We start from the raw sequence: 27,918 nt of genomic DNA on the forward strand, positions 1-27,918 counted from the left end.
TTAACTTGTGCATCTTAACAGTTCACCACAATCTAAAATATAGTGATTTTATAGTTATGTCATTATTTCTTTTCTCTAAACCATCAAAAAAAAAAATTTAAGATTTAAGTCCAAATTTATTGTGGGATAAACGATGATATATTGAAACTTGAGCATTAATTGCTCAGAGTTATTATGAGACTTACTATTGAGATTTATCGTAATAACATAATCATCCATTTTCTTATAATTGTATCAATAAGCTATGGTTAAGTAACAAGAATCCATCTCTCCAGATTGTTTGCCGGTTGCTGGTAATTTAAATGTATACAGCAAGATAAATATGGTGGATATATATATATATTGATTATGACCATTCAATATTGCATGACACAGCTAAAAGGATAGATAATATAGATATTTGGTTGTCCTCTCACACCTTGCTTGTCGAAAGATATCTTGATAATAATAGTTCTTTGATTAATAATGTCTCTTGAGGCTATTGGAGGACTCAAAAACCACTTGGTAGCTGAAACTCTGTCGGTTGCTAAAGAGAAACTAAAGCATGCGCACCAACACCGCCCCTATCTCCTCATTGAACCATCACATGCAAATGTACAAACGACTCCCTACACGAGGTAACCCACAAGTAAAGCTGGTGTCTGATTGTGCCTCTGAGTTTTGAATATATAAGTGAACCACCGCAAAAGCTTTCTCCACAGCTCAACAATCAGATTCGAGTGTTTTCATCAAGAAATAAACATCTCTCTTAATTTCTTCAAGTTCACCATCTGAACATATACATCATGATTAGTCCCAAGAAACTCATCGAGATGGCAAGGAAGTGGCAGAGGGTAGCTGCTCTTGGAAGGAAAAGAATTTCATTACCAAGAGCCAACAGAGTTGCAAATGTTAACAACAGTAGTGATTTTTCATCAGAAGTGGCAGGCAAGGGTCACTTCGTAGTTTACACAGCTGATGAAAGGCGGTTTGTTTTCCCTATTGCGTATCTCAACAATTACATCATCCAAGAACTTTTCAAGATGTCTGAGGAAGAATTTGGACTGCCAAGCGATGGGCCTATCACATTGCCATGTGATGCAGCCTTCATGGAGTATGCAGTTTCTCTGATTCAACGGCGAATTGATAGAGATACGCAGCAATCTCTGCTTCTCTCTATGGGTAGTTGTGGATGCTCATTATCTTTTTCTCTAAATCAAACTAGCCAGCAGATACCAGTCTGTGGTTTCTGAGCCGATTGGCAAAAAGATTTTGTAAATATCACATGCAGAATTAGCTTAATAATTCGTTATACATAGTGAAAGTTTCCAACTACACTTTGATTCCTTCATGGGGTGGTTGAGTTTTCCATATCCAGCAAGGTCATTGCATTCCCCAATTCCTGAAAATATAAAAATGCATGGGGCCTTTTAATACTCTGCTTTGTTGACAATAACATAAGGATAATCAGATAACGCAACAGATTATCACAATAAATAAAATACTAGTATCAAATGAGTGTGAATTACTTGACTGTAACAAATAAGATCAAGTCAGAGGCCTTTATCTTTAAATCGTTGGACTAATTCAAGAACAATTGATGGGAAATTTGCAAGCTTTGTTCCTGATTTTATCTTCCAAATCATAAGATTTCCTTCTGGGTATATACGAATTCCCTTTCTCATTATGATGTTGAGGGAATTAAGGTCAAACCCTTTTCTCTCAAGTCATGACTCAGATTACAAGCTTGGAATGATACAAGACCAACCAAAGTCCATGGGTTCATATTATACATAATCCTAATCAATTTTATATGTGATTATTACAGATGCAACTAGATTTTTTTTTAACAAGATAATCAACCACTTGTCGTTGAGGAAACTATCTTGTGAGGTGGTCGGTATATATAGAAATGGAGTGTAGTAATAGGTTCAAACTAAGCCGGCAGCACCATATAACTCATTGTTGCTTGCGTGAACTTTTCTTGACTTTTGCGAATAGGCAACTAGAAATATTTGGACTTCAACCTTGGTTGCTGACTCTTCTATTTGCAGGGGATTGACTGTGTGATTTTTCAATCTTAATTGTGTTTATTCTTATTGTAAAAGAAAGACATTAAATGCGCTTCCTAGATATTGCCAAGCAAGCTGATGAGGATATGTAAACCCCTCCGCATATCTTCTACCCGTCATTCTTCTTGATGGGAAATCGTTGAGAATCTCAAACTTTTCAGATGTTGCCACTATATATACTTTAATTTCGGGTTCATACTCCAAAAACCAAGTCTAATCCTCAATGGGAACAATAAGTTGAACAGATAAAACTTTGAATGGTTAAAGTCAATGAATCAGATACACTTTTGATTGGATTAACAGATACAGAAATAGTTTCCAGCATAACCCCATTTTTTTTTTCTTTTTTTGATCGAATTTTCAAAAGCCCTGATAAGTAATCTTGATGAACATATGGTGCTTTTCATGAACAAAGAAATGTCCCAGAAAGCGAAGTTTGGTTGCGTGGGAACGAGACGGTTTTCTCTTTTTCCTACTTCCGCAGCAAGCCTAATTTGAATTCAACGTTTCTTTTTTTCTGTTTAATTTCTACAGGTAGACGAGAAAATTTTAATTGAAGAACTAAAAATTCAATGCTGTTCACTTCAAGCTCGCTTTACACTTTGAGAATTGTAGCAGTATTTAATTCAGGTTTTGACTCAACCAACATCGTGCTTCACAAATAATTTTTTCTTCCATAAAACAATCTTTCCCTTGCTCTAATTAAGTGGCTAACAACACGGGAGTGGGTCAAAATTTATGCTCTGCATCAGCATCTTACCTGATACCATGCAAAGCCGGCCCTTGGCTGAAGCCACCCAAGCAAACGTTTAGGCCCCAATTTGGAAAGATACCAAATTTAAAAAGGATTTATAATTTTATAATAATTATAATATAATTAATTATATTAAAATATATATAAAAATTAAAAAATATAAAAGTAAAAATAATTAATAAAATTATTTGTTCTTTCACTTTATTAATTATGTGCTTAATAAATCTCAATTTTTCTATCACTTTTTTTTATTTTTATAATGCTATTTGTAGTAATAATTATTCTGATATTGATGGTTTATATTTATTTTTAGAATTAAAAATTTTTTAAAAAAATTATATAGGAAGAAAACAATCCAATTAACATACTTAATTATATAAGAAGATTTGATTCTTTTCCAAATGCATATATTACTTTTAAAATAATGTTAACAATTCTATTAAATATTCCTTCAGGATAAAAAAATTTTTCAAAATTAAAATTAATAAAATCTTATTTAAGATTAATAATATCTCAAAAAAGATTAAAAAAATTAACTATATTATCAATTGAAAAAGAAATATTAGAAGAACTTATTATAAAAATTTAGTTAAAAATTTTACATCTCAAAAAGTTATAAGAATAAAATTTTAATAATTTTTTAAAATTTTAATTAAAAAAATCTCATTTGAATATTTTACTTTAAATCTTTGAACTTATTGAGCCGCCTCTGTACGATGTTTCATCCCTGGCTCATTTCGTATTTTATTATGGGAGACAAAGTACAAAAGAATCAACAGAGAATAGAATTCTCCATTTCAAATGGGAAAAAAAAAAGAGAAAAAATGGTCATATACGCAAGCCTATGCCAAGCCATTTTACCAGCATTTTATATACAGTTAGTGTACTTTGGAGGCATGCGGGATACGAAGCAGACGAGCCGTTGAACAAGCAAATTCAAACGTATAAACCCTTGTGATTAACTTAATATTAACATGTCCAACGTGAAAATTGAGCGATTTGATTTCGCATACCTTCCAACTGTGTTACAGCCGCTTTTCTTAGAGTACAAAACAGGGGATTTTGACAAGTTACTATATAAATTCTGTTTCCTTAGTAAAAACTATAGAGATATTGTGAATATATTGACTAGAAGTCTACAATTACCGTAATTTCTATCCAATAGGTTTGCAGATTTGAAAACCAGATCAGCAGGATAGGTAGCATATCCAGTTGCTAAGCTATACTAACCTGTGAAAGGAAACAAAGATTTTTTTGTTCTTGGTCTTAGATAGGGAACTCCATAGCATCTTTGTTGTGTATAGACTATGGTACCCGGAGAACTATGGCACTGTCTTTCTCATGCTTTTACCATCTTAACCTTGCATGTTCATTTTGTTTTATCATTCTGCACTAAATGTAATTGGTTGGTGAGGGTGGTCAAGTAACAGAACAAGTTAGTTCTTGTTTTCCACCTACTCAACGTGGCTCCTTTTCCATAACGCTTATCCAAGGACTAATTCCAAGTCAAATCCATAAAAAAGACATGAAAGGAATTTCTACGTTATTGTTAAATGAGTGTGTAATACTTGACCAAAAACATTTTGGCGGGCTACTTTCACTGACCGGCAGTGCTAAAGAATCAGATACAAAAAGGCCGTGGGTTGAAAAAGGAGAAAAGAAAGAAAGTGTCCCTGCCTAGCTGCTACAGTTATTTTCCTGGCTTCGAATGCTGGTAGAATTGTAGGAGTTTAAGCACCCTTTTTTCTAAACTCAACTTGTCCCTCATTGTCCCATATATTAAATGCCATTTATACCTCTTTAAGACCAAACCACATAGCACTATCCATGCATTTGTATCCAAGGCCTCTATATATAGGCTATTTTTAAGTGCATACTCTGTGGGAGAACAGGAGGGAAACCGCTGAGGCAAATAGATTGGTTTCCAAGTAGAGACAGATCTTGATTTAAGAAAGAAAAATGGGTGAAGCTAATGAAATTGGCTCCACGCCTATGACACCAAGACCGGCCTCCGTGACACCAACACCACCAATATCAGCTCCTCCCTCACAGTTTCACTCTCCCTCGCTTTCTCGATCACCACTTCTTTCCTCAGCTGATCACATACAACCTGCGAACAAAACCCCAAAAAACTCGACCCCCAGGATTCGAACCCCACGCTTTATTACTCCTTTGGGAAGCCCAATCAGGAGGGCTCTTCAGCTTACTAGGCTTGACCCTCACGATGCTTGGCTTCCAATCACTGAGTCAAGAAATGGGAACGCCTACTACGCTGCGTTTCATACTCTGTGTTCAGGAATTGGAGTTCAGGCCCTTGTGCTCCCTGTCGCTTTCACAATTCTTGGGTGGTAGGTGATCGATAACACTTGTTCATGGCGCAACAGGTTGATTTTTGTTTTATTAGCAGCGCAACTGAAAGGTTCTTCTTTTTTATTTTCCAGGACTTGGGGAATCATAAACTTGACTGTTGCCTTCATATGGCAGCTTTACACCTTATACTTACTGGTTCAACTTCATGAATCTACTGAAACTGGAATGCGTTACAGCAGATACCTGCAGCTTTGCAGCGCAACTTTTGGTAAGGCTCAAACCAATCAGAAAGCTTAGTTGTTAAACTAAATGAAATTGAAATCAGTCTGGCATTATAACATTCTCAATTGCCTTCCAAACTGCCCTTTGATTAGCCAATGTAACATTTCTGGCCTTTCATGTGGCAAACAAGCAAAATTGATCGAGTTAAATCAGATGAAGATAGTTTGATTAATGTTAATATTGTTATCCATGAATTCAGGTGAGAAGTTAGGAAAGTGGCTGGCTCTGTTCCCCATCATGTACCTATCAGGAGGAACATGCGTGGCCTTGATCATCATTGGAGGCTCAACTTCAAAGATGTTCTTCGATATTGTATGCGGTGGAACATGCAACGCTCAACCACCAACCACCGTGGAGTGGTACTTGATATTCACTTCTGCTGCAGTTCTTCTATCTCAGCTGCCTAACTTGAACTCAATCGCCGGTGTGTCCCTCATCGGTGCCATCACAGCTATTGGGTACTGCACCTTTATATGGGTTATTTCAGTTGTTGAGGGAAGACTGCCAGGAGTATCATACAATCCAGTCAAAGGAAGTACTGATGTTATTAGGATTTTCGATGTTCTCAATGCACTGGGGATCATTGCTTTTGCTTTCAGAGGCCACAATCTCATACTTGAGATTCAGGTAACTGCTCGAAGAACTCAGATCATTGCTTAGACAAACAAAATTGATATAGAGTTCATATCAAGTAAATAATTTTAAAGACATGACTTGTTTCTATTGGAGAATTTTTTAAAGCATCTGTCTTCATAGCCTAATGTAATTATGACGAAGAAAAAAAAAGCTAGTACTTTGCTTAATTAGGCAACTATCTTTATCAGCTGCCTAGCCAAAAGAATCCATCTTGTTACATTTTCTATTTTGGAAGTGTGGCATTTCCTTCTAGATGTTGCCCATGTGAATCATAACCCTGTAGGCTTTCCTTTTATTCTTTCTTCTAATCCGGGATACAGCCTAGCAATTAGTAAGTCTTTCCATGCTTGATAGTTCAAATAACCATGAATTTCTACGCCAAGGAAATTAAATATGCTAACGAAACTTGACCATCGCAAAGGAGAAAAATAGTGAAGTTGACCATTGACTTCTGATCATAAAATTACATGTGACCCTATGAAACTATAAGCCGAATATTTTGACACTCAACAACCAAGAAAAGGGTTTGTCTCGTTCCTATGAAAGAAAGTGGAAATTAGATAAAAATGTATATTATGATTACCCTTTGACCCACAGCTAGTAAAAATGGCGAAATTTTTGAAGCAAATATTGTTTGGTTGCAGGCAACCATGCCCTCAGACGAGAAGCATCCATCGCGGGCGCCCATGTGGAAAGGAGTCAAGGTTTCATACACACTTGTTGCATTGTGCTTATTCCCCCTTGCAATTGGAGGCTATTGGGCATATGGTCAACTGGTACTATTTTTTCTCTTCCAAAAATCTTTTCACTTACAATTATCTCTGCTACAAATCAAATGTTTTCTCTAAACCAACAAATTTCTAAAATTGTTTTCCCTGTTGGCAGATACCAAAAGAGGGGGGCATGCTGACAGCCTTGTATGCATTCCACGGCCAAGACACCTCCCAATTCATCCTAGGATTAACAAGTTTATTCGTCATAATTAATGCCGTCAGCTCATTCCAAATCTATGGCATGCCAACGTTCGACGACATGGAATCCCAATACGTTAGAAGGATGAAGAAGCCATTGCCATGGTGGCTCCGAGCAATTTTCCGGGCTATGTTCGGGTATGGATGCTTCTTTGTGGCAGTGGCAATCCCCTTCTTAGGAAGCTTGGCTGGTCTTATTGGAGGCATAGCATTGCCTGTGACCTTAGCTTATCCATGCTTCATGTGGCTTAAGATTAAAAAACCCAAGGTTTTTGGCCCATCATGGTGGCTGAATTGGATGTTAGGTGTCATCGGGATGGCTCTTAGTGGGGTTTTGATAGCGGCTGGAATTTATGTCATCATTGATACCGGTGTTGAGGTCAGCTTCTTCAAGCCTCACTAATTCACTACGTAAATTAGCATTGAGGGTGTGATTAGGTCGACAAATCAACTATTGTGTTCGTTATATGTAATGGTGAAATTGGTTTTCCACCAAGGAAAGAAGTCAGGAAGCGTATTTTGCTTCAATTCCTTGTCCACAGCACTTGCTTTTTCCTTTTGTAAAACCATCTTTTCTGGCCTGTAAAATGTAAACTGTAAACTATCAAAGATATGAAAGTTTTAGCCCAATCTTGCTGCAGAACAGGCTGAGCTCATGGAGTAGCCCAATCTTACTGGACCATGCAACAGATTTGACCCAAGATTCTAATCCCCAATGGTTACTTAATTTATTGATAATAAATTACTATAAAATTGACTTAAATCCACATCAGTGGTTGTTGAACTGGAATGAATTCCATGCTCTTTGTTATAAATGCTAAGTAAGGAAAACAGTAGTAGCAGAGCCTAACAGTAACAGTTGACCTGAAACAATCCCATCAATCCATTTTTCATGTTCTTCAGCTGCAGCGAGTTTTGATGTTGTCTCACTCAGCAGCATGGAATTCGGCACTTCCCATCACCAAATTCATGCTTTGGCATCCGTTGACATATCAGACCACCCAACACAGCTGAGCAAAGCGGGGGGAAACAAAAAATGTATATTCAGTCACTGTCTCACCATGTCCAAAAGCTTAATCTTTTCTTTTAGGTCCTAAAATCTGTAGCCTGTGATTTCCAACCCAAAGTCTGAACCAAAAGCTGAAAATTCGATAGACATTCCAGATGCCTTATGCATTCATCAAGAACGCGAAATCGTGGACGAAGAATTTAATAAATTCAGAATTTTCTTGGTCGGTCAGATAGATAAATTCCTGAGGAATCGTAGCTCAACATCAGACTTTTTTTCCCAATAAAAGGATAAGTGGGTTGGTTAAATTTCTAATTACCTATAAAATTTTATAACAGTCCAGTGTGATCAGAACCTTTAGGATTCGGAAGACAATGAGAGAAACCTTCTACTTATCTTTTGCTTCGTTCTTTTAGTTTTAAATGTAATATTATGTTCTTGTATCTATGCAAAGTAATCAAAATGCTAGGCCTAGTTGAACCTCAAATATTAAAAGTGGCAGGTAGCCAACCTAAAGAATATCGAAGAAGGCATCTAAATCTATTGAAAAGATGGAATCTAACTTGATTCTGTAATCTATTATGGCCCATGATGCAGATCTATCGAGCTCTAGGCAGAGAACTGAGCAAACAGCTGACAAAACAGAGCATGAAGAGTGCTTGTTAGAGAATTGATAACTTAGAAAACAATCAATTGCTGGTGATGTTCTGTCTGTGCACACTTCCAGAAAAGTTAATGTTCTTGCAGAGTCTCTTGTTAAATTTAAAGTTGATATTTCTATATCAAACGTTTTCTGGCTGATGTTGTTGACACCCATTAGAGACTGGACAAATTAGATAAATGCAATAAAATTTTGAGATCCATGAATGTTGAATGGACAGAGGGAAAAGATATGAAAAGAGAGAACCATTGAAGCCCTCTCCATTCTGTGTGGTCAACATTCATCAGTAATGGTAGCCAGAAAGCACACATCGCTCTCATGTTACATGAAACGCACAATAGGGGCAAAACCCAGACATGACTGCTCCTAGGGGTGGATTCAAGAATTTTTTTGAGTAGTGTAATAATTTAAAAAAAATGAATAAATTTATTAATATTTTATAAAATTTTAATATAAAGTAATATAATGAATATAAATTTTTTTATATTTTAATAATGTCATTTGACACCACTTGTATCGACATGATCCGTCCTGAGTACTCTGCTCCAAGATTATGTCTACTCCTCACATCAGCCACCATATTATGCTAGTGTTAGAGATTTATTCCCAATCAATTCCTTTTCATGAAAATCTCTAGTCTCTTCACCCATTTGGCTCTCTAATCATCCAACATATGAACCCTTGTTCTTAGTTAGAAACAAGCTTCCTGTCTGATGAGTACTTTAAACAAAAAAAATTACAATTTTTGGGTTTTTTAATCTACGCCGTTTTATAATTAATTATTATGTTTGATGTTTTTTATGTTCAAAAAAGGAACAGTACGTATTGAATTTAAGATCACTTTATTCTTATCAATCAAGTTAGTTAGATCAAACCCTTCGACAGGAAAAGATTTTCCTTTTAATATAGTGGGCTTATAAAATAGGTTAATGTGCCTACCAAAGGATAAGCGATGTCCTTTCTTTATAAGTAAAATGGAGCTACCGTAAGCCACAGGTTGATAGCACTCACAAGTATTACTTTCTTTGAAAGGATGTGCACTAAAGCAACTACCCAATAAATAAATAAGTATGCATCACATTCACATGGGTTGTAGATGCCAAATAAAGAGATTTATTTTAGAGAGAAAAGTAAAAAAAAAAAAAAACCCAAAGGGGAAATTAAAAAGTGAAAGCTAGCATTTAGTCATCACATTGCTTGCTCCATGCCTTCATTTCAAGTTTGAAAAATATTAGCTTCTTGGTCACCCCCACCATAAAGGAAAATGTTCTTTGTTACTTTTTCTTTATTTGTGTGTGTACCTTCAATTGGACATGGGGTTGAGTCCTCTCAATTTTTGGTGGAAGGTATCTTCTTAGACGTGGCATTGCTTATGATGTTGGCAGGTGTACGTGAGGAACAAAAGGGTTGGATTCTCAAACTTAATGTAAAAATCTTTACAAAATTCAATTTATTTTAAATAGAAATTTTCATCTATTGGTTGAATGTGAAATTACACGAATGTCTAGTTAAGTCTATAACCTTATAGTATACTACCAAGACATTAGATTTAATACGGTATTATCGACCTACACTCAACGATACATTGCGAAAAAATACCTATTGTTTTATATAATAAGATATTCTATAAATTATTATGATGACCCTAAATAAAATATTTTAATGCCTCTTGGAAGAAATGTTTAGAGATAAGGGGTAGAAAATTTCTCTAATTGAATCTCTAATAGCCCATAGTGGCCACTCCTTTGTTCCAACTCAAAGGAACATAAGTTAAATGAAGTTTGGTTTTCTTCACAAAGAATGCACAAATGCAATGGAATCACCACCAAATTGTACACGATGGAATCACTTCTTCTCATATACATGATCTCAAATTAAACTAATTTATAATTCAGGTAGAATTAATTAATTATAACCAATGTTGAGTCTATTAACTTCTACATTTATCTTTTTCTTCAATTAATAACAATATCGGAAATATGATTTCAAAGTTCTACCTTTTTTCTTTAATTTTATATTGTTCAAAAATTGGAGATAATTTTTATGTATCATTATATCACATCAGTATATTTTATCATCGTTTATTATGATACGTCATCATCATATGATATAAAAGAATAAGTAATATTTTAATTAATTACAGTTAATCAATCATTAATTATAAAAACTTTTTTGGTCTAAAAAAAATCTAATATTTTGATTTTCAAAATTAAAATTTATTTAAAATTTTCAGAATAATTCAAGATTTTTTTTAACTATTATGTCTTTTTTAATCAAGACCCATTTAGGATTATCAACTAAGTAAAAATTCTGACCCAAGAAAAAAAATTACTCAAAGTAGAATGAAAATTCTGGGGACCAAATTAATTATTTAATCCACAAAAAGGGAGGGGACCATCATTGATGTACATATAACATTTGATGGCAATGAGAAACAATATAAGATTTCCCAAAATTCCAATTACTATATAAATTGATTGTTTCAAATTTAAGTATGTGATTTTAGCTTTAAAATTAGAAAGAAAAAAATAATAATCATTTTTTATCAAGCTAATTAATTGAAAACCGCAGCTTAATTAGTTAAAAAATTAATCATTCTCTTTTCTTATCACTAAATTGCTAATTAAGCAATTTGGTACAGTATATCATGAAGTTTGGGCCATCAACATGGTTCATTAATTGATTAACGTTTGCTTTTTGGCTAATTAATTCAAAGGCTAAAGGAAGTTGAAGTTTACATTCTTTTTCTCGAGACCAAACCATGCTATAGAGCCTGTTTGGTTTTGTCTTTCTGGTTAACAGGGCTTCATTCTTTGTTCAAACATGTTACATTCTAAGTTCCCAATTCTAATTCCTAATTCCTTAAGTCTAGTCTTCCTTAGTTAGGCATTTAAATAACGTGTCGAAATTTATCATCTTTTCGTGCTTTGACTTTGGGCTTCTTTTGGAAGAATAAGAAGGAGCTTGGCCGTCAGAGTTTTGCTTTATCTTGGCTTCGCCAAAGTTTCTCGTGCCATAGCCGTCCAACTTGATTAAGATTTAAAATTTTCAATTACTTTACTTGTTTTATAACGACTTTTTTTAATTTGGAAAAAAAATTCCAACTCAAATTCATGAATTATTCAAAAAAATTTAACTAAATTTTATTTTATTTAATTAAATATTTTTATTTTTATTTTAAGTCAAACAATTCATTATAATTAACAGTTGACGGATTATCAATAATTAAAATACCATTTATATTTTTCTATCACGCAACGTTAATGTAGAAGGTGAAAATATCGATCTCTAAAAAAAAATAAAAATACTATATTACTATATATTATATCATATCAATATATTACACCATCATTTATTACACCATATCGATATATCATTCCTTCGTTGTGTCGATAAAATAACAAATAATGTTTTAACAGTTAGTTATAAAAATTAATTTGATTAAAAATAAAATATAAAAAATAATAAAATTTATTTAAAATTTTTAAAAAAATTTAAATATTATGTCATTAATTTATAATAACAAACTCTCGAACACCCTTTATTAAACATTTTTTAGAAATTCAAAAGGATTTACGGATGAACTGTTGATGCGGAAAATAAAAATTAATGGATCATAATGTCACTAAAGTAAACAGTAAACGTCACGCCTCAAATCAGCTTGATGATATCATGTTGCCCATGTATGTTGAAGACCTTCTAGGGAATGTACACCGTCACAGCCTTATCTCAGCATGACCATGTCATCTGCCCCGGCCCCGTGTGTTCAACATCTTCTAAAGCAAATACTTTATAAGGAAAATATTTAATGAATTAATAGCACTTTCATACCGTCAAATTTTGATATTTTATTAATAAAATATTATTTTTTAAAAATAAAAAATTAATAATATATTAAAACCTTATTATTTAAAGGAAATAAAAAATAAATCTTATTTTTTTGGATAAAATATTTATCTCTTTAAATTTTGATCAAAATTACACAAAAATTTATAAACATTCCGTCTCAAAAAAATACTTTTTACTAAATACTTACGTCCAACTGTTAATCAATCATTAGTGTTACTATTAATATGATAACGTAACAAAGAAAAAAAATAATTTTATTTTTTATTATTTTTAAAATTATTATTATATAATTTTATTAATTAAAAAAAATCTCTCTAGATGGGGGTGCTCTCTACCCTTGGGGGATGCACCAATCCACCCTTCTATTAGGAGCACCGAGATCTGCTGCTCGAGTTGATTGGTGTTCACTTTTTTTTATTTTTTTTAAATATGAAAATAATTTTTTAAAGTAATACAAAAAATATTTTAGTTTTTTTTAATCTCTGTTAATAGTATTTATATTTTTGAGATAAAATATCTATTTTAAAAATTAATAAATTTATTTAAAATTTTGACTAAAATTTAAAAAGATGAAAGTATTTTACCTTATTCTTTTTATCTCATTAAAGAGATATCAAGTGACGTGATAATGTAAATAAACTATATAGTATCAATGTATCAAATATTAATTCTATTATATATGTATACAATCTTTCTTACTATATGAAATATCATTATTATATATAAAATTACAAACTCTAAATCTTGCAAATATACCTCCAATTAATTTATGGTGTGAAAACTATGACTCATATATTTTTCTTTTCTACTTCCAATTAATTTCTACATCCCATTCTTTTTTATTTCTATTTTTGGGTGGTGGAATAAATTTTCATAAAATTTCATCTTGGAAACGAAAACAGATGGGGATTTTTTTAAAAGGAAAAAAAATATTTATGACATAATAGGTTGTGACGTATGCCGTTACCTTGTCAGTTTTCACAGCCTATATATAGGTGTGGAAGGTTTAAGAGAGAACAATGTCGTGAAATGCATTGTTGAAACCAACTGCAGAAATATAAAGCCTTTGGTTGATTCTCGTGGTCTGGGACGGAGAGTGGTATATCGAGGTCAGTCGGTGCGTCATGTTTTTTCGCATGTCAAGAGACTTTGCTACATAAACTCGAGCAACGTTTTATTGGCAGCTGCTGGGAGTTTTCGTTATTAAATCATGGGAGAAGTAGTGCCCATTGAAGACGGTTTAACCCAAGAGCTACCACTCTATATGGCGCCCACACCGAGCCCTTTGCAGATCATCACGATCAAATCGGGCTCCATTAAGGAGACGCCTGGGTTCACGTGCAATCCCGATGGTTGCACGCAGGGTCGTCCGGGTGGTCAGGCCATCAACATTACGGAACTTGAATCTTGGCTGCCCATCACGGAGTCGAGAAATGGCAACATATTCTCTGCAATGTTCCATATTTTGTGCTCCGGGATTGGGTTTCAGGCCCTTTTGCTTCCTGTCGCTTTTGCTGTTCTTGGATGGTGAGTTTGGCAAGTTTTTGCGGCGACTGTAATCCCACTCTTAAAATAACTATTGCCTTAATATTTTTTTTTTCCAAAATATTAGCATATATTCACTCTCCTTCTGTTATTTGATCAACTCTGAGATGGCTCAAATATTGGCAATATATGTTGGTCCCAAAGCTCTCCTGTCTTCCAACTATCTAAGTTTCAGAACTGTCGGTTAGGTTGCACCAAAGAGTAGACTCAGATGTAGAATAATCTCCTGTCAATGTTATTATTATTTCTACACATGTTAATCCATTAGTTTAGTCCTATTTCTGCTCGTCTTTCTCCAGGACCACCTGCGTGTAAACTGGGCTAAAAGATTCTCATTAAATGGATTCGAGTTTAGCCCGGACTACAATTTGTGGCTGAGTTTGAACCTAGCTATAATTCCAGCTTGTTTCCAACAACTTTTGCTGGTTCAGATAGCGTCCAGAGCAAGTAAAAACGTTGTTCACATTTACAGCACTGTGGCCTGTGGCCCATTATTTCTTCTTCCACAGCCTGATTGCTTTAACTTTTCTTTAACAAAAAAAAAAAAGAATGACTTTGAAGCAGGGTTTTTCTTTTTTCTGTTGCTTAAATTTTCATACAATTTTCTTCTGTTGTAGGACATGGGGGATAATATGCTTGTGCATAGTATTTATGTGGCAACTCTACACTATATGGCTTCTCGTCAATCTTCATGAACCTGTTCCGGGAACCCGCTACAGCAGATTCGTCCGCCTGTCAATTGTTGCCTTCGGTAAGTGTGTGTAAAATAAAAAACAAAGTCAATGGTCTTTGAAATGTCACCTAAGTTTATTGTTGCCCGAAATGTTTAAAGTTTTCTATTTCTGAACATGTCCCAGGTCAAAAGCTTGGGAAGTTGCTTGCAATCTTCCCTGTAATGTACCTATCAGGAGGCACTTGCGTCTTGCTTATTATCACAGGTGGAGGGACCATGGAATTGCTTTTCAAGATCATCTGTGAGGAAGGGGCCGCGTGTCAATCCAAGTCACTCACTGGCACTGAGTTGTTTCTCCTGTTTACTTGCATAGCTCTTATCATTGGTCAGTTGCCCAATTTACATTCGGTAGCCAGAGTCTCCCTAACTGGTGCCATAGCTTCGATTGGGTACTTTACTATGATATGGGCTCTATCAATCAGCAAGGGTAGGCCTGACGGTGTTTCTTACAGCATACCACATGCCGCAGAAACTGGTATGACTGGATTTGGTAACATCCTGAATGCCATTGGCATCATTATGCTTTCATTCAGGGGTCACAATCTTATTCTTGAGATTCAGGTGAATAGTCTTTACTAGTAAAAACTTAATCCTGTTCATTGAAAAACTCTTGAGCACGCAAACTAGATTGAACCAAATATTAACAAGAATGATAAAAAGCTCTTCCCATATGAACCACGATAATAATGGGGTATTGATTTATGGTTCCAAAATGTAATACTGAAGGCTAATCAAGTTTTATCGACTCCTCGTATCTGAATATTTGACTTATTGATTGGTGCATGATGTAGAATTTGAATCTCCTTTTTCTAATTAAAAAAAAAAAGTCTTATCATTTCCTCCAACTCAATGAGATGAAGTCTTAACTACCAATATGGAACTAATTCTGTTGACTTGTTGATGCAGGGGACACTGCCTTCTAGTTCAAAGCATCCATGTCGTAAATCTATGTGGAGAGGAGTAATGGTGTCATACATAATAATAGCAATGTGTTTATTTCCACTTGCCATTGTTGGATTTTGGGCTTATGGAAACAAGGTAAGCATGTACTCTCCATTTAACTTTCCTGTAACTTGTCACACGAGAATATACTTATGGCATAGCCATCAATATGCATAACATAATCCATCTCATTTTCGTTGATACATATGCTATGGGCAGTACTTAATTTGTTAATATATTAAAAGTTTCCTTTCATTTCTTGCAGATACCTGCAAATGGAGGGATTCTAACTGCTTTTGCGGATTTTCACAGAGAAGACACTTCAAAGTTCGTGATAGGCCTAATCTACCTATGGCTAATTTTAAGTTGCTTAAGTTCATACCAAATCTATGCCATGCCTGCTTTCGACAACTTAGAGTTTATTTACGCCAGCAGTAAAAACAGACGATGTCCAGGGTGGGTTCGAGTGGGATTACGCCTTTTCTTTGGAGGGCTGACATTCTTTATAGCAGTGGCTTTTCCCTTCTTGGGAAGCTTGGCACCTCTACTCGGAGGAATGGCAACGGTACCTTTGACCTTTGCTTATCCATGTTTCATGTGGATTTCGATCAAAAGACCCCGGAGAAATGGTGCCATGTGGAGTCTGAACCTGGGGCTCGGTTGTTTAGGCATTGTGCTAAGCGTTTTGCTTATAGTTGCTGCTGTATGGAACTTAGCTGACAAAGGCTTACATGCCAACTTCTTCAGACCTTGATAAAAGTTCGAGTCATGTGTATATCCATTAACTTAAGCAGGCCTAATCATTTTTCTTTTTGGACAATGAATCATTTTTTTTTTGTTATACATATCAAGAACTGCAACTGGAGAACAAGTTGTTTCCTGATAATTATACAGCATTTGTAGCATCAATTGGTTTAGTTTCAATATGATTCACATTTTCATACTCAAACCTAATAATACTGCATAAATTCCAAGAATATAGTAGGATCTGAACATACACCAGATATGAAAACATGATCATGAATCAAGAAATTAAGACAACTAATTGCTCTGTCTTTTATCTTCTAGAATCAAAAAGAATGAAAAGGAAATGTCTGTGGTGGTGAACTTTTGACGCTTTAGGCGGGGGCCAAACCAGTAAAAAGTGATCATCAGAGTGTGATACCCACTAAAAACTGGAGGTGGACAAGATGAATCTGAAGGACAAAAGTCACAGAAATAATTTCAAAGAGAAAAGAATCAGCGACCCCCCTCCTTTCACTTACACAGCCTTTCTTGGAGTACTTTTATTCCAGAGTTTTATCCCTTCAATAATGCCTAAGGAGCTACAGGTAATCACCACCATGAACATCAAATTTTAGTCCAGAATGCGCACTTGGGCAATCCGGATTTCCATATCCAGTGCTTGAAATGTCATGCTGACACATGAACCACCATGTATCTCTGATGCAAAAAGTAGTGTTCATTAATTTCTTTATGTCCACTTTTTTTTTTTTTTTATATCATGAAAGTCATTGTCCTGAAAGTATAGAATAATTCCTCAGTGTCCGGCTCATAATCCAACATATATGAGAACACATGGAGACATGCACAGCAGAGGTAGCTGGCCTAAATATCTGAAATTATCAAGCTCCAAAAATCATAATCATGGAAAGCTATTAAGTACTATGATTCTTGTTCATGAGAAACAGGCAAATAACTGACAGGAAAAGCCAGAAACTGATATTAATAAAAGCTTCCCAGTTCCTTAAATTGCCATCAGCCTCATAATCACCACTCTCAAAAGCAACAAGAAAAAGGAAAAAGGACTCGAGCCTAATCCCTGTTTAGTTCTCTTCGGCTCTTTGTTAGATTTCTATGTAGAAATCGTTTCACTAGTAATTTGAGATACAATATGAACTAAGATAAATTTTTTTACTAAAAGTAACACTACCCTTTCAAATGCATGCATTTTGGAGAATTCCAATTGCATGCGCCGGTAGGCCCATAGTGGCCACCTCGCTTATTGCAAGGCAAAGAATTAGGCTTGCAATTTGACGAACGAGGCGTCATTGTAGACTTGTAGTAGTGCAATCCCACCTTCATTTGTAAGCTACCTAATGGCTTCTTTTGACCTTTGACAAAGCCTAAACCTAGACTTTCTGACATGGGATTTTAGTGGATGTCAAGAAACATTTCTGAGATAGTGAGATTGTAGTTTTTTTAAGCTGCAAAATGATTAGTATGCTTAATCTTTTGCTCTTTATGTTATAATCTTGTTTAGACAAAAGGTAAAAGTAGAAGAATTTGCATAATAACAAGGTTGGAACTTAGAACTAACAACCTGTTCATGAACCATTAAAATAGCAGGCCAATGACTGACATTGACTGTTGTTAAAGATCAAAAGCTTGCAAATTTTCACATTGATGATTTTGTCTGTAGAATTTTCTCTACCATTCAGTTTGCTTAACCGTATCCCATTTGGATTGCTCCCACCCATACGCCCCGGCCAAATGTTTACCCTTTTTCTGCCTTTATTTCACAATATTTCAATCTCATTTCAACAGGTAAAATATCTTAAAAAATTTAAAAACTTTAGCGTTGCTATCTTATCAGCATAATTTTGTTTACAGAGAAAGTAATGATCCCACTACAAAGTGGAATCTTAAATTGAACTCAATTTAAATTCAATTCATGTCAGGCACTTTTAGAGGAGAGATAGATAAGGTGGTGGACAATGATAAGGGTATCCTCGACTTGGATGAGAGAAAATGTCATATCAAGTCTTTCAAAAAGGTATTTCAATCTCATACAAAACAAGTAAAGAGATTTTAAAAAGCTCACACAGGTTGCTTCTACATTATTTTGAGTGATAATGGCTAATCTAGCAAGTTAAAAAATAATGAATATAATAAATAAGTAAACCAAGATTTAAGTTGGGATTTCAAATTAAAACTTTGATAGAAGTGGATTGACAAAATATTCAAGAATCATTCATTCATCCCAATCATGGATTCGAAGGTTGATGGCTGCATCTTGTCTTCTGGATGGCTCAAGTTCAACTCGGTGGGCTTATTAGAAATTATTTGGGCTTTTATGCTGAGCCTAATAGAGAAGCTTTGAATCCTTTATGGACCCCTGACCCAAAAAGCAGAATCCCCTTATGGGTCTGTTCGGCCCATAGGGACCAATGTACGTGTCAAAAACCAACTGACTTAAACCTGGTATAGGTTGAAATAGTTGAGAGACAAAATCAGGAACCTCGTTACTTGGCTTGGCTCAGCAGTTAGTGCTAAAAAGAGACTGAAGGACGTGACACCCTGCAATCTCCCACAAGACCTCCTTGATTCTCATGTACTTTGAATATTCAAGTTCCATTTTCCGAGTCAATTGTCATCGTACTACCATCAGTTTACACAGCATCCTAGGTTCATATGTTTTGTCCCTGAATTAAGTAGAGCTATTAATTTCATTAACAAGAAGATGAGTCATTTTTTAGCCTACTAATCCAGTCCTGATCTCAAAGCCCCACCACATCAGAACACACGCGGCATCTCTTGATTAGTGTGGAGCGTCCACACCGACCATCTTGGTTATCTTCCTCCGAGGGCCGACAGACGACCAAGTCCATATTATTTGTAAGCCATGTTACCCAGAGTTGAGTTTGGATTTCCTTGGTTTTTCACCTATAAATGCCCACAACACACTTCTCAGGGTGAAACCACAATTTGACATTCAAACGTCACAGATTTAGCACTTTAGTCTTATTGCTGATATTTATTCTGCTAATTCCCAACAATATGGAGGGTCACCATGCTGAGGGAGATCACAACAAGGCAGTGGAAACAACAGATCGTGGTATGTTCGATTTCTTGAAGGAGGATGAGGATGTGGCCATGGCAGATGCCCACAAGCCAGACAATGCATAGGAGAAGGAGAAGCCGAAGGAAAAACTCCACCGTGCTGATAGCAACTCTAGCTCAGTAAGCCTTCTGTCCTACTCACTAAACTAAAGCCAGCTATACATCACTGCACCATTCTTTTTCAGCAGGATCGTAATGGCATTTTGCCAAGGATCATTATTCAGGTTGTTTATGAACTTTTCATTTATTTTTTGCAGTCTAGTGATGAAGAAGAGGAAGGAGAAGATGGTGAGAAGAAAAAAAAGAAGAAAGGATTGAAGGGCAAGATCAAAGAAAAGATATCTGGCGACAAAGAGGCAAGAGAGCATAAAGACACATCAATCCCAACTGCGAATCCAGAGGAGAAGAAAGGCTTTCTAGATAAGATAAAGGAGAAACTTCCTGGTCAGAACAAGAAACCAGAAGATAATGCCTCGGATGGGCATCCTGCAGAACGTGAGCCAAAGGAGATAGGAATCTTGGAGAAGATCAAGGAGAAGATTCCCGGGTACCATGGACACAAGACTGAAGAGGATAAGGGCAAGGAAAATTGAAGTTAAAACTTGCCACTAAAACTGTATCTTGGAATATGTTGTCTTTGTGCTTGCATTGTGTTTATGTGCTCCCTACAAGTGTTTCTTGTGCTTTGGGAGTCTTTGTGTCGTATTCCTGTGTTGCATCAGTCATTTGATATTTCCTTCCTAATGTCTAGTAATGTAATAGTAGTTGTCTTCGAAGTCTTCACTTGGTGAAGGGTCATCTAACATTTCAAAGCTCAAAATTCCATGTGAGAAAGATAGTTTGCTACAGGATAGGCTTCACTTACTTACCTATTAAACTAACAGAAGGCTGCAAATAAAGACAAGCTAACTTTTTATTACCTTAGCAGCAAAAAGAGCAAAAAGATATATAACAGGCAACAGACATCTCTCATCAATCGACACACAAGGAACAAGTAGCAGATAAAGGCTAAGCAGAAACAGCTTCATGTTTATCAACCATATACAGAAGAACATCTAACTGATCACAACAAGAAACATCAAATAAACCACACCTGTAAACAATAAACTTGCAAAGAAAGAGGAGCCTATGAAAAGTTAACAATTGAACAAAATTCATCTTGGTTTCTTCCAGAAATAGAAACAAAACAAAAATTTACATTGCAAAAAGTGTAGATTCTATATACTCAGAGTTCCACCATCTACCTCCAAGTCTTAGTGCATCAAGGAGCATTAATTCAAATTTTCAGCTCTTGGAAATCTTGGGAAATAAAGATTCCGAAAGGCCAAAAAGTGATAACTCAGGTTGGCAATATCAGATGCCTCATAATATGATTTTACCTGAAAATAAGAGTGCAGCATTCACTGATAATCACATGAATCTGTCAAGTTAAGGGGTTTCCCAAGTTTGTTTCCTCTAAGAGTGACAGAGCACCTGAATCTCCCATAAAACTTGGTCTTTACCAATGTGCCCAAAATGTAGGCCCTTGACCTCATCACAAATGTCAGGTTCAGGGGCACTGCTATGCCTTCCAAGTGCTCTCTAGAGTTCACAAGAGCGGGTATCCCACCATATAGTGGCACTTGATTCCCTTGCACAATCGTTACCACTTTCCGCTGACTCTTTCTTGATAGAGTAAACTTCTTCATCTGTTCCATACGTTAATAACCAACCAATTAGATAAAGAAAGCATTATTAAACTCCTGGTAAAAAATTTTCTTCATGTTATTGGTACATGAATTTTACTCAGAAAATTGATTATCCAGTTTCCAGTTACAAATCTTTCCCTTCCCATTAACACCTTTCATCTTCACCTAAAAGCCTAGCTCATGCTTGACACTTGACTTAAAGAAAAGAAAACTCATTGCATAAAGCCAACCATCTTTTCCATCAAACCTGACAATGTTAAGACCCCCCAGTTTAAAACTGTGGAACATTCCTTCCTATCCTAGGGGTGAAGTGTGAACTAATGTTTTGTCCCAATGCCTGGAAGACAGCTAAGCTGTGCCCTGCACGAAAGCAAATAGATAAGCTCCAAAGCAAACGGCCATTTCCATAACGAAACAGACGAATAGCATAGGGTTTCTCTCTGTGGGGCCCTATTGAGAATATGTTAGTTGCAGTTCTTGCAGCCTTTTTAATGGCACTCGAATAAAGAAACCGAATAGCATTCAAAAGCCCTCTGCTAAAATTTTTCCCACTTCTCTAGGCTGCTAACTGCTAGCCCAAAAAGACTTTGGACCAAAATGCTTTCCTTGCCTAGTCTAACGAGAACCACCATATGTTAACTACTACTTACCACAACCCCAAGGATTAGAAAAATGGGTTTTACTTTTACCTGTCCAGAGGCAATTTTGAGCTGGAAATGATGAAGCTCCCAAGGGGTAGAGGTCACATGGACGGCATAGAAAGTAGCTGGGTTTCTGTATGAAATCTTGACCGTTGAATTTAGTGAAAGCATATCTGTTGGCACCCCTGATTGATCATTTCCTGCCTGATAATAGAAGTTCTCGAACACTATGTGCTGCTCACACACCAACACACATAGTTTAGAGAAGAATGTTTATTAGTACTACTACTTGATTAAATTAATTAGTTCAATTAAAAAAACAATAAAGCTTAAATTGCGGGATTGAGCAATCAAAACGGCGCCCATTCCACATTCCTAGCCCCTAGATATCAGCAAAATGTCTCATTCCGCGATGGAAACTCGTGAACTGAGTCACTGAGTTGACTCACAACGAAGAGAGGGTTAAACGTTTCCATCGATGGAGAGGGAATTCCGTTTTGGTTTCAGGAAACATTCAATGCTAGGTGCCAAGTGCCAACTATGATTTCCTAATCAGTAATTATTGATTTACACATTTTAAGTAAAACAACTGCAATCACAGAGTTTACTCAGTTCACAGGAAAAGTTTAGTGACCAAAAAGAGCAAAATTAGCTTAATGTTTACGATCACCATTGACCAACCCGACTCCGGGAACAACTGAGTCAACTCAGTAGAAATCAATTTACAGAAAAAATAACTCACCCTGACGAAGACTTTAGGCTTGTAACTTCTGCTAGCACCCCACAAGATCAAAGAAAACACCGCAAACAGCACGAAAAACAAGAAAACAAGGCAAAGATAAAGCCTGACGTTGTTAGCCCTGCGTCCATCGCGACCGTCCATTTCATCGTCATCGTCATCGTCATCATCGCCATGACCAATCTGCACATGCTTCCAAGCGGAAAGGCTCCTCGGGTTCTTAAGCGAAGCCGAGAACCTGGACGTAGACGACTCCCTGGAGTGGTGAATGGGGGAGCAATGGTAATAATGGTGCGTTGGTGAAGCCGTGGGACTCGACCCATACGACATCTTCTCGACGTCATGGTTCGAAGGGCTCTGAACGTAGTAAACAGGCCTTCTAGGGGACCTCGGTGGCCATGACGCATCAATACTCGTCCCTTCAGAATCCGTTTTCGCATGCATTTTTCTCCTCCCTTTTCTGGCCAACACTTTGAGACAAAGATCAAGAAGATCAAAGGCTATGGTTTTCCAATACAAGCCTTTCGGGGGGGTTTGTTTATATTAATTATTGGTAAACGAGAAAGGAAAGTGACGCAAGGAAGGAAGCGAGAAGCAATGTTACAGAGGGGGAGGAGTTGCTCTGTTTGCGTTTAATGTGCTTCCGACTTCAAGGTTTTTCGAGTCACGAGACACGGAAATTGTTCCTGTTTTTGTCTATTTTTTTCTTAGGAGTGGAATGAGCACATTGCATGCGGACCTGACTTTGGGATGCCGGTCCTGTGTATCACTGACACTATTTTTTGGGCCCCACGCAAGATCAAATCCAACGGTCATTAATCATCATTCATCAATGCCAGGGACCGTTACTTCCTCTTTATGTACTATTTTCTGCTATGATATCGACCACTCTAAATTTACATTTTTTTTTTCTAATAAGAAAAAAATTGTATTAAATAAATATATTTTTTATTATTTTAAAGTTATCACATTAATTATCAATTATTGTAATTAATTTTTTAAAAAATGAGTCTACACCATTGACATTTTCAAAGACAAATTTTGGTTTTTTTTTAATCTTAATTGTTGGTAAATGTTTTTATTAAATAGAAGTGTATAAAATTATTTCAATATTTAATTATTTAGTATGAATATTTGAAATTATGAGAAAATGACTCTTTTATATATTTTTTAATTGGTATTTTATAAATTTTTTATTAAAAATTTTTACATCTAATATGTAAGAGTATATTTATTTCTTAAACAATTTTTTTAATTGATTTTAATATTATTTTTGTTAACCTAATCTTCATTGGTGGATAGTTGATGCCACATAAACCTAGTTTGACATTGCTATTGCTGTTGAAAAGAACTGGATTTAAAAAGTACTTTTTAGCCTGATCAAGTTCAACCCTGAAAACTTTAAACCCCTGTTCTTTCTTTAGCCATCGCCGGCCATGGCTTCGCCAACGGCGGCACCACCTTTTCCACCACCCTTCTGTCTCCTGAGCCCTTCTCCCTATTTCTCTCTCTCTCTTTCAATTTGATTTAAAAAAACTCAGTTAAAAGGAATATTGTAGCTACAGTGCAATTTACACTCGATTTTAATAGTCGGTATAGATTGATTTTCAATCGAAATAATCCTGATGAGGAAAAGAGAATTACAACACAAAAATTCTATAGGATAAGATTTCATGAACCGTCCACACTTGATTGGTTCTTCACAGCGCCATTTCCATCAATCTGTCCCGAGGCATCAACACTTGGTTGGCTCTTGACTGCACCGTTGCCCTCAATCTGCCCTGCCTCGAACTCCTTAATCAAATCAGGATCAACATTCTCCTCTGGCTCCCAAGTAGCCTCCTCCATATCCGCCCATTTCACGAGATACTCATTCTTCCCGTCGTCACCCATTCTTTTCCCCACAACTCCCTCAGCCACAGCATACTCTAACCCTGCCTCGAAGTCCCTCGCCAAATCCTCAGCTACAAACCTTGCTTTAACCCACTCATTGTCACTACCGTCTTTCCATTTTATCAAATACTCCAAGTTTTCACCTTTCCCTCTCTTCTCCAATATCTCCTGCACCTCAGCATACTCATATATTGCCCCCTCTAATACCTTTATCACACTTTCAAGCCCCAATCTTCTACCGAATTGCATTGGGTTCCCTTTGGGGGTCACCTTTAGAATCTCCTTAGCTAAAGCTAAGGGTGTCAAACCCCTGTCATCTTCGAGTTCAGGATCCGCCCCGAGATCCAACAACAATTTAGCTACACCAGGTTTGACATACCCAGCTGCCATATGAAGAGCCGTTAACCCACCAGCATTGTCACGATGGTCAATATCAGCTCCAGCTTCAGCTAGGATCTTAACACATGGCTCCGAGCCAAGACCTGATACAAAGAGAAGGGCAGTTCTGCCATCTGGGTCTACAGCATCCACGTCACGCCAATCTTCCTCGGCTGCTAAGAGCTCCGCCAAAGCCTTCTCGTCAGCTTTCTTAGACGCTGTCCACCATGGGGTTTCGTATTCTGCCACCACATCCTTGGCTATGAAATCATGTGGAACCCATGAAGGGGCATGACCGTCTTTCCACTCTATCAAGTATTCCATGCCTTTCCCACCTGGGAGAGCTCTGTTGCCGATGATTTTGCTGACTACACCATAAGATTCATCCGCTTCATCCTTAATGTCTGCTTGGAGTGTGTACCCTGTTTCTTGGAAGCTCTTTTCTTGGTCTTGGACAGCGAACAGAGCCAAACCTCTGTTGGGTTTGATGAGATTTGTTTTCGTAGCAAGGAACTGGAGGGGTTGGGGAGAGATAGAAAGTGGGAGCTTCGGTTTCGGGGAAAGATCGAGACGAGAGAGAGTTTGGTTTACGAAGAGAGTTTCCATGCCTGAGCCTATGCCTGGTGCAAGGAAAGTGCAAGGAAAGTGAGTTTGAAGAGTTAGCTAAGCAAAGTGAAGTGGCGTCCGCCTGTTGGGTGTAATCTCGAGAAGGAGAGATTTCGGGATAAGGAACGCCATCCATTTTTTGGTCTCTTTTCGGGGATGGGACGATAACATTGGTGTTGCTTATTGCGTTGTTCAGCTTGGGTTTCGTCCACGTAAAATATTTTAAGCAATTTCCTTTTGTGGCTGAGGAGTAACCAGGCTGAACTCTCCAGGGTCCCCGACTGCATCAGATGATGGACCAAGTTTCCCAATCTCCCTCACCCATTTTCATCCAAGTCTAATTGGGTTACCGAAAGGCTGCAGCAACTGGGTTAAACTATTGGGTCAGATTGAGATTGGCCTGCTTAGATCTCCCCTTTGGGGCTTCACTCAGGTTCCAGAGAAGTGTATCCCAATTGACAATTGCTGACTTGAATTCCTTTTCCCTGTTCATGAATCATGATTTCCATAAAAAGAAAAAGGGAAAATCAATTCATGACACTGACTTGATAAATCTGACTAAACTTTACTTGCAAGTTACAGGTGTCCTTTTACACCCTTTAAAAATTTGAAATGGAGATTGCTAGTACTGTTTCCCTTCTTTTCTTTTTGTAAAGTAATGAAATGATGACAATTTGCTTTTGATCTAAATGAGGCCAATCCACCACTTCTAGTGATCACTTCAATTTTCAGGTTAATCAAGCAGCCAGTTTAGATACAAATACATTAAACTTCTTTTTGAGTTCCTGTTGATCATCATCCTTGATTTGAGGCTGGAAAATTTGGTTGCAAACTGATATATTTGCCAATATACAAAAAAAAAAAAAGAAAAAAGAAATCCTTTCTGACTTTCTTTCCCGTGTGTGATTCTTCCTCACGGCAACACAGCTCAGCAAATTAGCTAAAATGGACAAGAGTCCAACTGGCAGACTCGCCTCTTCAATCACGCCTGAAAGGAGCTAAAAGAAAACCAGTCTTATTCAGTGTATTTATTCCTAGTTTTCTTTCTTCTTTTCAATCTTGTTGTGGTATGAACAATTTGACAATGAACACAAATGGGTACTAACCATGCATACATTTTTTGGTTTTGGAGTGTGAAAAATGTTGATCTCAACTAGTTAATCAACTTACGGAACCAAAAGTAAAATATTAAGGCCCTGTATTTGTCAATTGCTAGCTGGAAATTTAAATTCTTGAGAACTACTTAAAAACAATGATTTGGAAAATATTTTTTTAAAAATTATGCATGATTATCGTTTTCATGTCATTTCTCTCGATATTAACACACCCATTAAGTCGTGTTTATAAATTTGAACAATTTTCATATTTCACATTTAATACAAAGATCAGATTGTGACAAAAGTGTTGAGTAAAAGGCTCCATCAAATTTATAACACGTATTGACTAAGAGCACAAAGCAGAAAAAAATCCGATTTAATAGATGTGAGATTGCTTATCTTTTAATCAATTTAATCATTGTTCTAATGCTCTCACGTATAAATATAACAAACCCTATTATTTATAACAGTCTACCACATAAAAAATAAGTAATTGAATAGATAATACCTATTCTAATACAACACTGAATTTTTAAGACAAACATCTAACTTAAAATCAATTGAGTTTAAATAGAATAATTTTTATTATATTTATATATTCAAGATACTCTAACTTAAAAGTTAAGTTTTCTTTCTGATCATAGTAAATTTATTACGTGACAATTTATCAAAAAGAAAAACAACAAAAAGAGATTTTTTCATCACCATCCTAATTTGTTTTATTCTTGTGTTTGCTACTTATTTCATTACTTTATGATTTCCAACTCTTTTATGGCAAGTGATTTACAATGATTTTGTGGGGATATAGAGTCATATAGATACAAATCAAGCCCTAATATATAAAAAAATCATCCTTATATTAAAAAAAGCATTGATTTGTTTAGCATGATATGAATGAGGGTATTATATTTGACTTACCAATCAATTCAACCAATATGAAAACTCACTGTCATCATTCTGTCAACAGCACAAAGAGCCCGCAGTGTAAGCAAAGAATGTCCCAACTCCCATTACATTCTCCGTGTACAATTATTTCCTTAGCATAAAAAAACAATAATGCTGATCATCTGCCATCACCACCGTCCGTATAGTGGGTCCAAACGATATGCAGCAATACCAGCCGTTGATCTTCCTAAGGTGGGCTTGTTAGGACCCAGACCAGAGTTTTAAACCCACATGGAAATGCCGTGTGTAGCGTCAGAAATCACGGGCGCATTTCGTCCCCAGCTCATGCATTTGTGAAATTTTAAACCCGTCAACGCGGTTTCCTCCTGATTACCTACTCTCGTT

The 27,918-nt window shown here is 36.2% G+C and overlaps 5 protein-coding genes and 1 pseudogene across 6 annotated transcripts; 4 read left to right on the forward strand and 2 right to left on the reverse strand.

Moving 5' to 3' along the window:
- The first annotated feature begins 356 nt into the window (after nucleotides 1-356).
- Nucleotides 357-1,413, forward strand: LOC18607460 (auxin-responsive protein SAUR67-like). The gene has a single exon (XM_007041635.3). The coding sequence runs from the start codon at nucleotides 786-788 to the stop codon at nucleotides 1,230-1,232; it is 447 nt and encodes a 148-aa protein (XP_007041697.3). The 5' UTR covers nucleotides 357-785; the 3' UTR covers nucleotides 1,233-1,413.
- A 3,072-nt stretch (nucleotides 1,414-4,485) lies between these two features.
- Nucleotides 4,486-7,647, forward strand: LOC18607461 (lysine histidine transporter-like 8). Its single transcript, XM_018114640.2, has 5 exons — nucleotides 4,486-5,153; nucleotides 5,247-5,383; nucleotides 5,597-6,024; nucleotides 6,678-6,809; nucleotides 6,919-7,647. Exons 1-5 carry the CDS (start codon nucleotides 4,765-4,767, stop codon nucleotides 7,405-7,407), a joined length of 1,575 nt encoding a protein of 524 aa, XP_017970129.2. The 5' UTR covers nucleotides 4,486-4,764; the 3' UTR covers nucleotides 7,408-7,647.
- A 5,910-nt stretch (nucleotides 7,648-13,557) lies between these two features.
- On the forward strand, nucleotides 13,558-16,586 carry LOC18607462 (lysine histidine transporter-like 7). Its single transcript, XM_018114617.2, has 5 exons — nucleotides 13,558-14,050; nucleotides 14,686-14,819; nucleotides 14,926-15,362; nucleotides 15,708-15,839; nucleotides 16,009-16,586. Exons 1-5 carry the CDS (start codon nucleotides 13,734-13,736, stop codon nucleotides 16,495-16,497), a joined length of 1,509 nt encoding a protein of 502 aa, XP_017970106.2. The 5' UTR covers nucleotides 13,558-13,733; the 3' UTR covers nucleotides 16,498-16,586.
- A 2,423-nt stretch (nucleotides 16,587-19,009) lies between these two features.
- LOC18607463 (uncharacterized) lies at nucleotides 19,010-20,394 on the forward strand (annotated as a pseudogene). The gene is made up of 2 exons (XR_016024817.1): nucleotides 19,010-19,706; nucleotides 19,844-20,394. The product of XR_016024817.1 is annotated as an uncharacterized LOC18607463 (transcript).
- A 194-nt stretch (nucleotides 20,395-20,588) lies between these two features.
- LOC18607464 (uncharacterized) lies at nucleotides 20,589-23,400 on the reverse strand. The gene is made up of 3 exons (XM_007041640.3): nucleotides 22,658-23,400; nucleotides 21,964-22,149; nucleotides 20,589-21,274 (listed from the first exon to the last, which is right to left on the reverse strand). The coding sequence occupies exons 1-3, from the start codon at nucleotides 23,096-23,098 to the stop codon at nucleotides 20,987-20,989; spliced, it is 915 nt and encodes a 304-aa protein (XP_007041702.1). The 5' UTR covers nucleotides 23,099-23,400; the 3' UTR covers nucleotides 20,589-20,986.
- An 831-nt stretch (nucleotides 23,401-24,231) lies between these two features.
- On the reverse strand, nucleotides 24,232-25,670 carry CAO (chloroplast signal recognition particle component (CAO)). Its single transcript, XM_018116522.2, has one exon. It carries the CDS (start codon nucleotides 25,529-25,531, stop codon nucleotides 24,326-24,328), a length of 1,206 nt encoding a protein of 401 aa, XP_017972011.2. The 5' UTR covers nucleotides 25,532-25,670; the 3' UTR covers nucleotides 24,232-24,325.
- Nucleotides 25,671-27,918: the final 2,248 nt, after the last annotated feature.

Source organism: Theobroma cacao, chromosome 2 (assembly GCF_053813885.1).
Source record: "Theobroma cacao isolate CCN51 chromosome 2, ASM5381388v1, whole genome shotgun sequence".
In the NCBI taxonomy this organism is placed as follows: Eukaryota; Viridiplantae; Streptophyta; class Magnoliopsida; order Malvales; family Malvaceae; genus Theobroma; species Theobroma cacao.

Bases quoted from the DNA above. Each gene is read 5' to 3' on its own strand.
- LOC18607464 (XM_007041640.3), bottom strand. From the start codon at position 23,098: ATGCATGCGAAAACGGATTCTGAAGGGACGAGTATTGATGCGTCATGG. The intron at 22,150-22,657 runs GTGAGTTATTTT...GTGTGTGAGCAG, and splicing joins AGCCTAAAGTCTTCGTCAGG to CACATAGTGTTCGAGAACTT. The intron at 21,275-21,963 runs GTAAAAGTAAAA...CGTATGGAACAG, and splicing joins TCAAAATTGCCTCTGGACAG to ATGAAGAAGTTTACTCTATC.
- CAO (XM_018116522.2), bottom strand. From the start codon at position 25,531: ATGGAAACTCTCTTCGTAAACCAAACTCTCTCTCGTCTCGATCTTTCC.
- LOC18607460 (XM_007041635.3), top strand. From the start codon at position 786: ATGATTAGTCCCAAGAAACTCATCGAGATGGCAAGGAAGTGGCAGAGG.
- LOC18607462 (XM_018114617.2), top strand. From the start codon at position 13,734: ATGGGAGAAGTAGTGCCCATTGAAGACGGTTTAACCCAAGAGCTACCA. The intron at 14,051-14,685 runs GTGAGTTTGGCA...CTTCTGTTGTAG, and splicing joins GCTTTTGCTGTTCTTGGATG to GACATGGGGGATAATATGCT. The intron at 14,820-14,925 runs GTAAGTGTGTGT...AACATGTCCCAG, and splicing joins CCTGTCAATTGTTGCCTTCG to GTCAAAAGCTTGGGAAGTTG.
- LOC18607461 (XM_018114640.2), top strand. From the start codon at position 4,765: ATGGGTGAAGCTAATGAAATTGGCTCCACGCCTATGACACCAAGACCG. The intron at 5,154-5,246 runs GTAGGTGATCGA...TTTATTTTCCAG, and splicing joins GCTTTCACAATTCTTGGGTG to GACTTGGGGAATCATAAACT. The intron at 6,025-6,677 runs GTAACTGCTCGA...GTTTGGTTGCAG, and splicing joins ATCTCATACTTGAGATTCAG to GCAACCATGCCCTCAGACGA.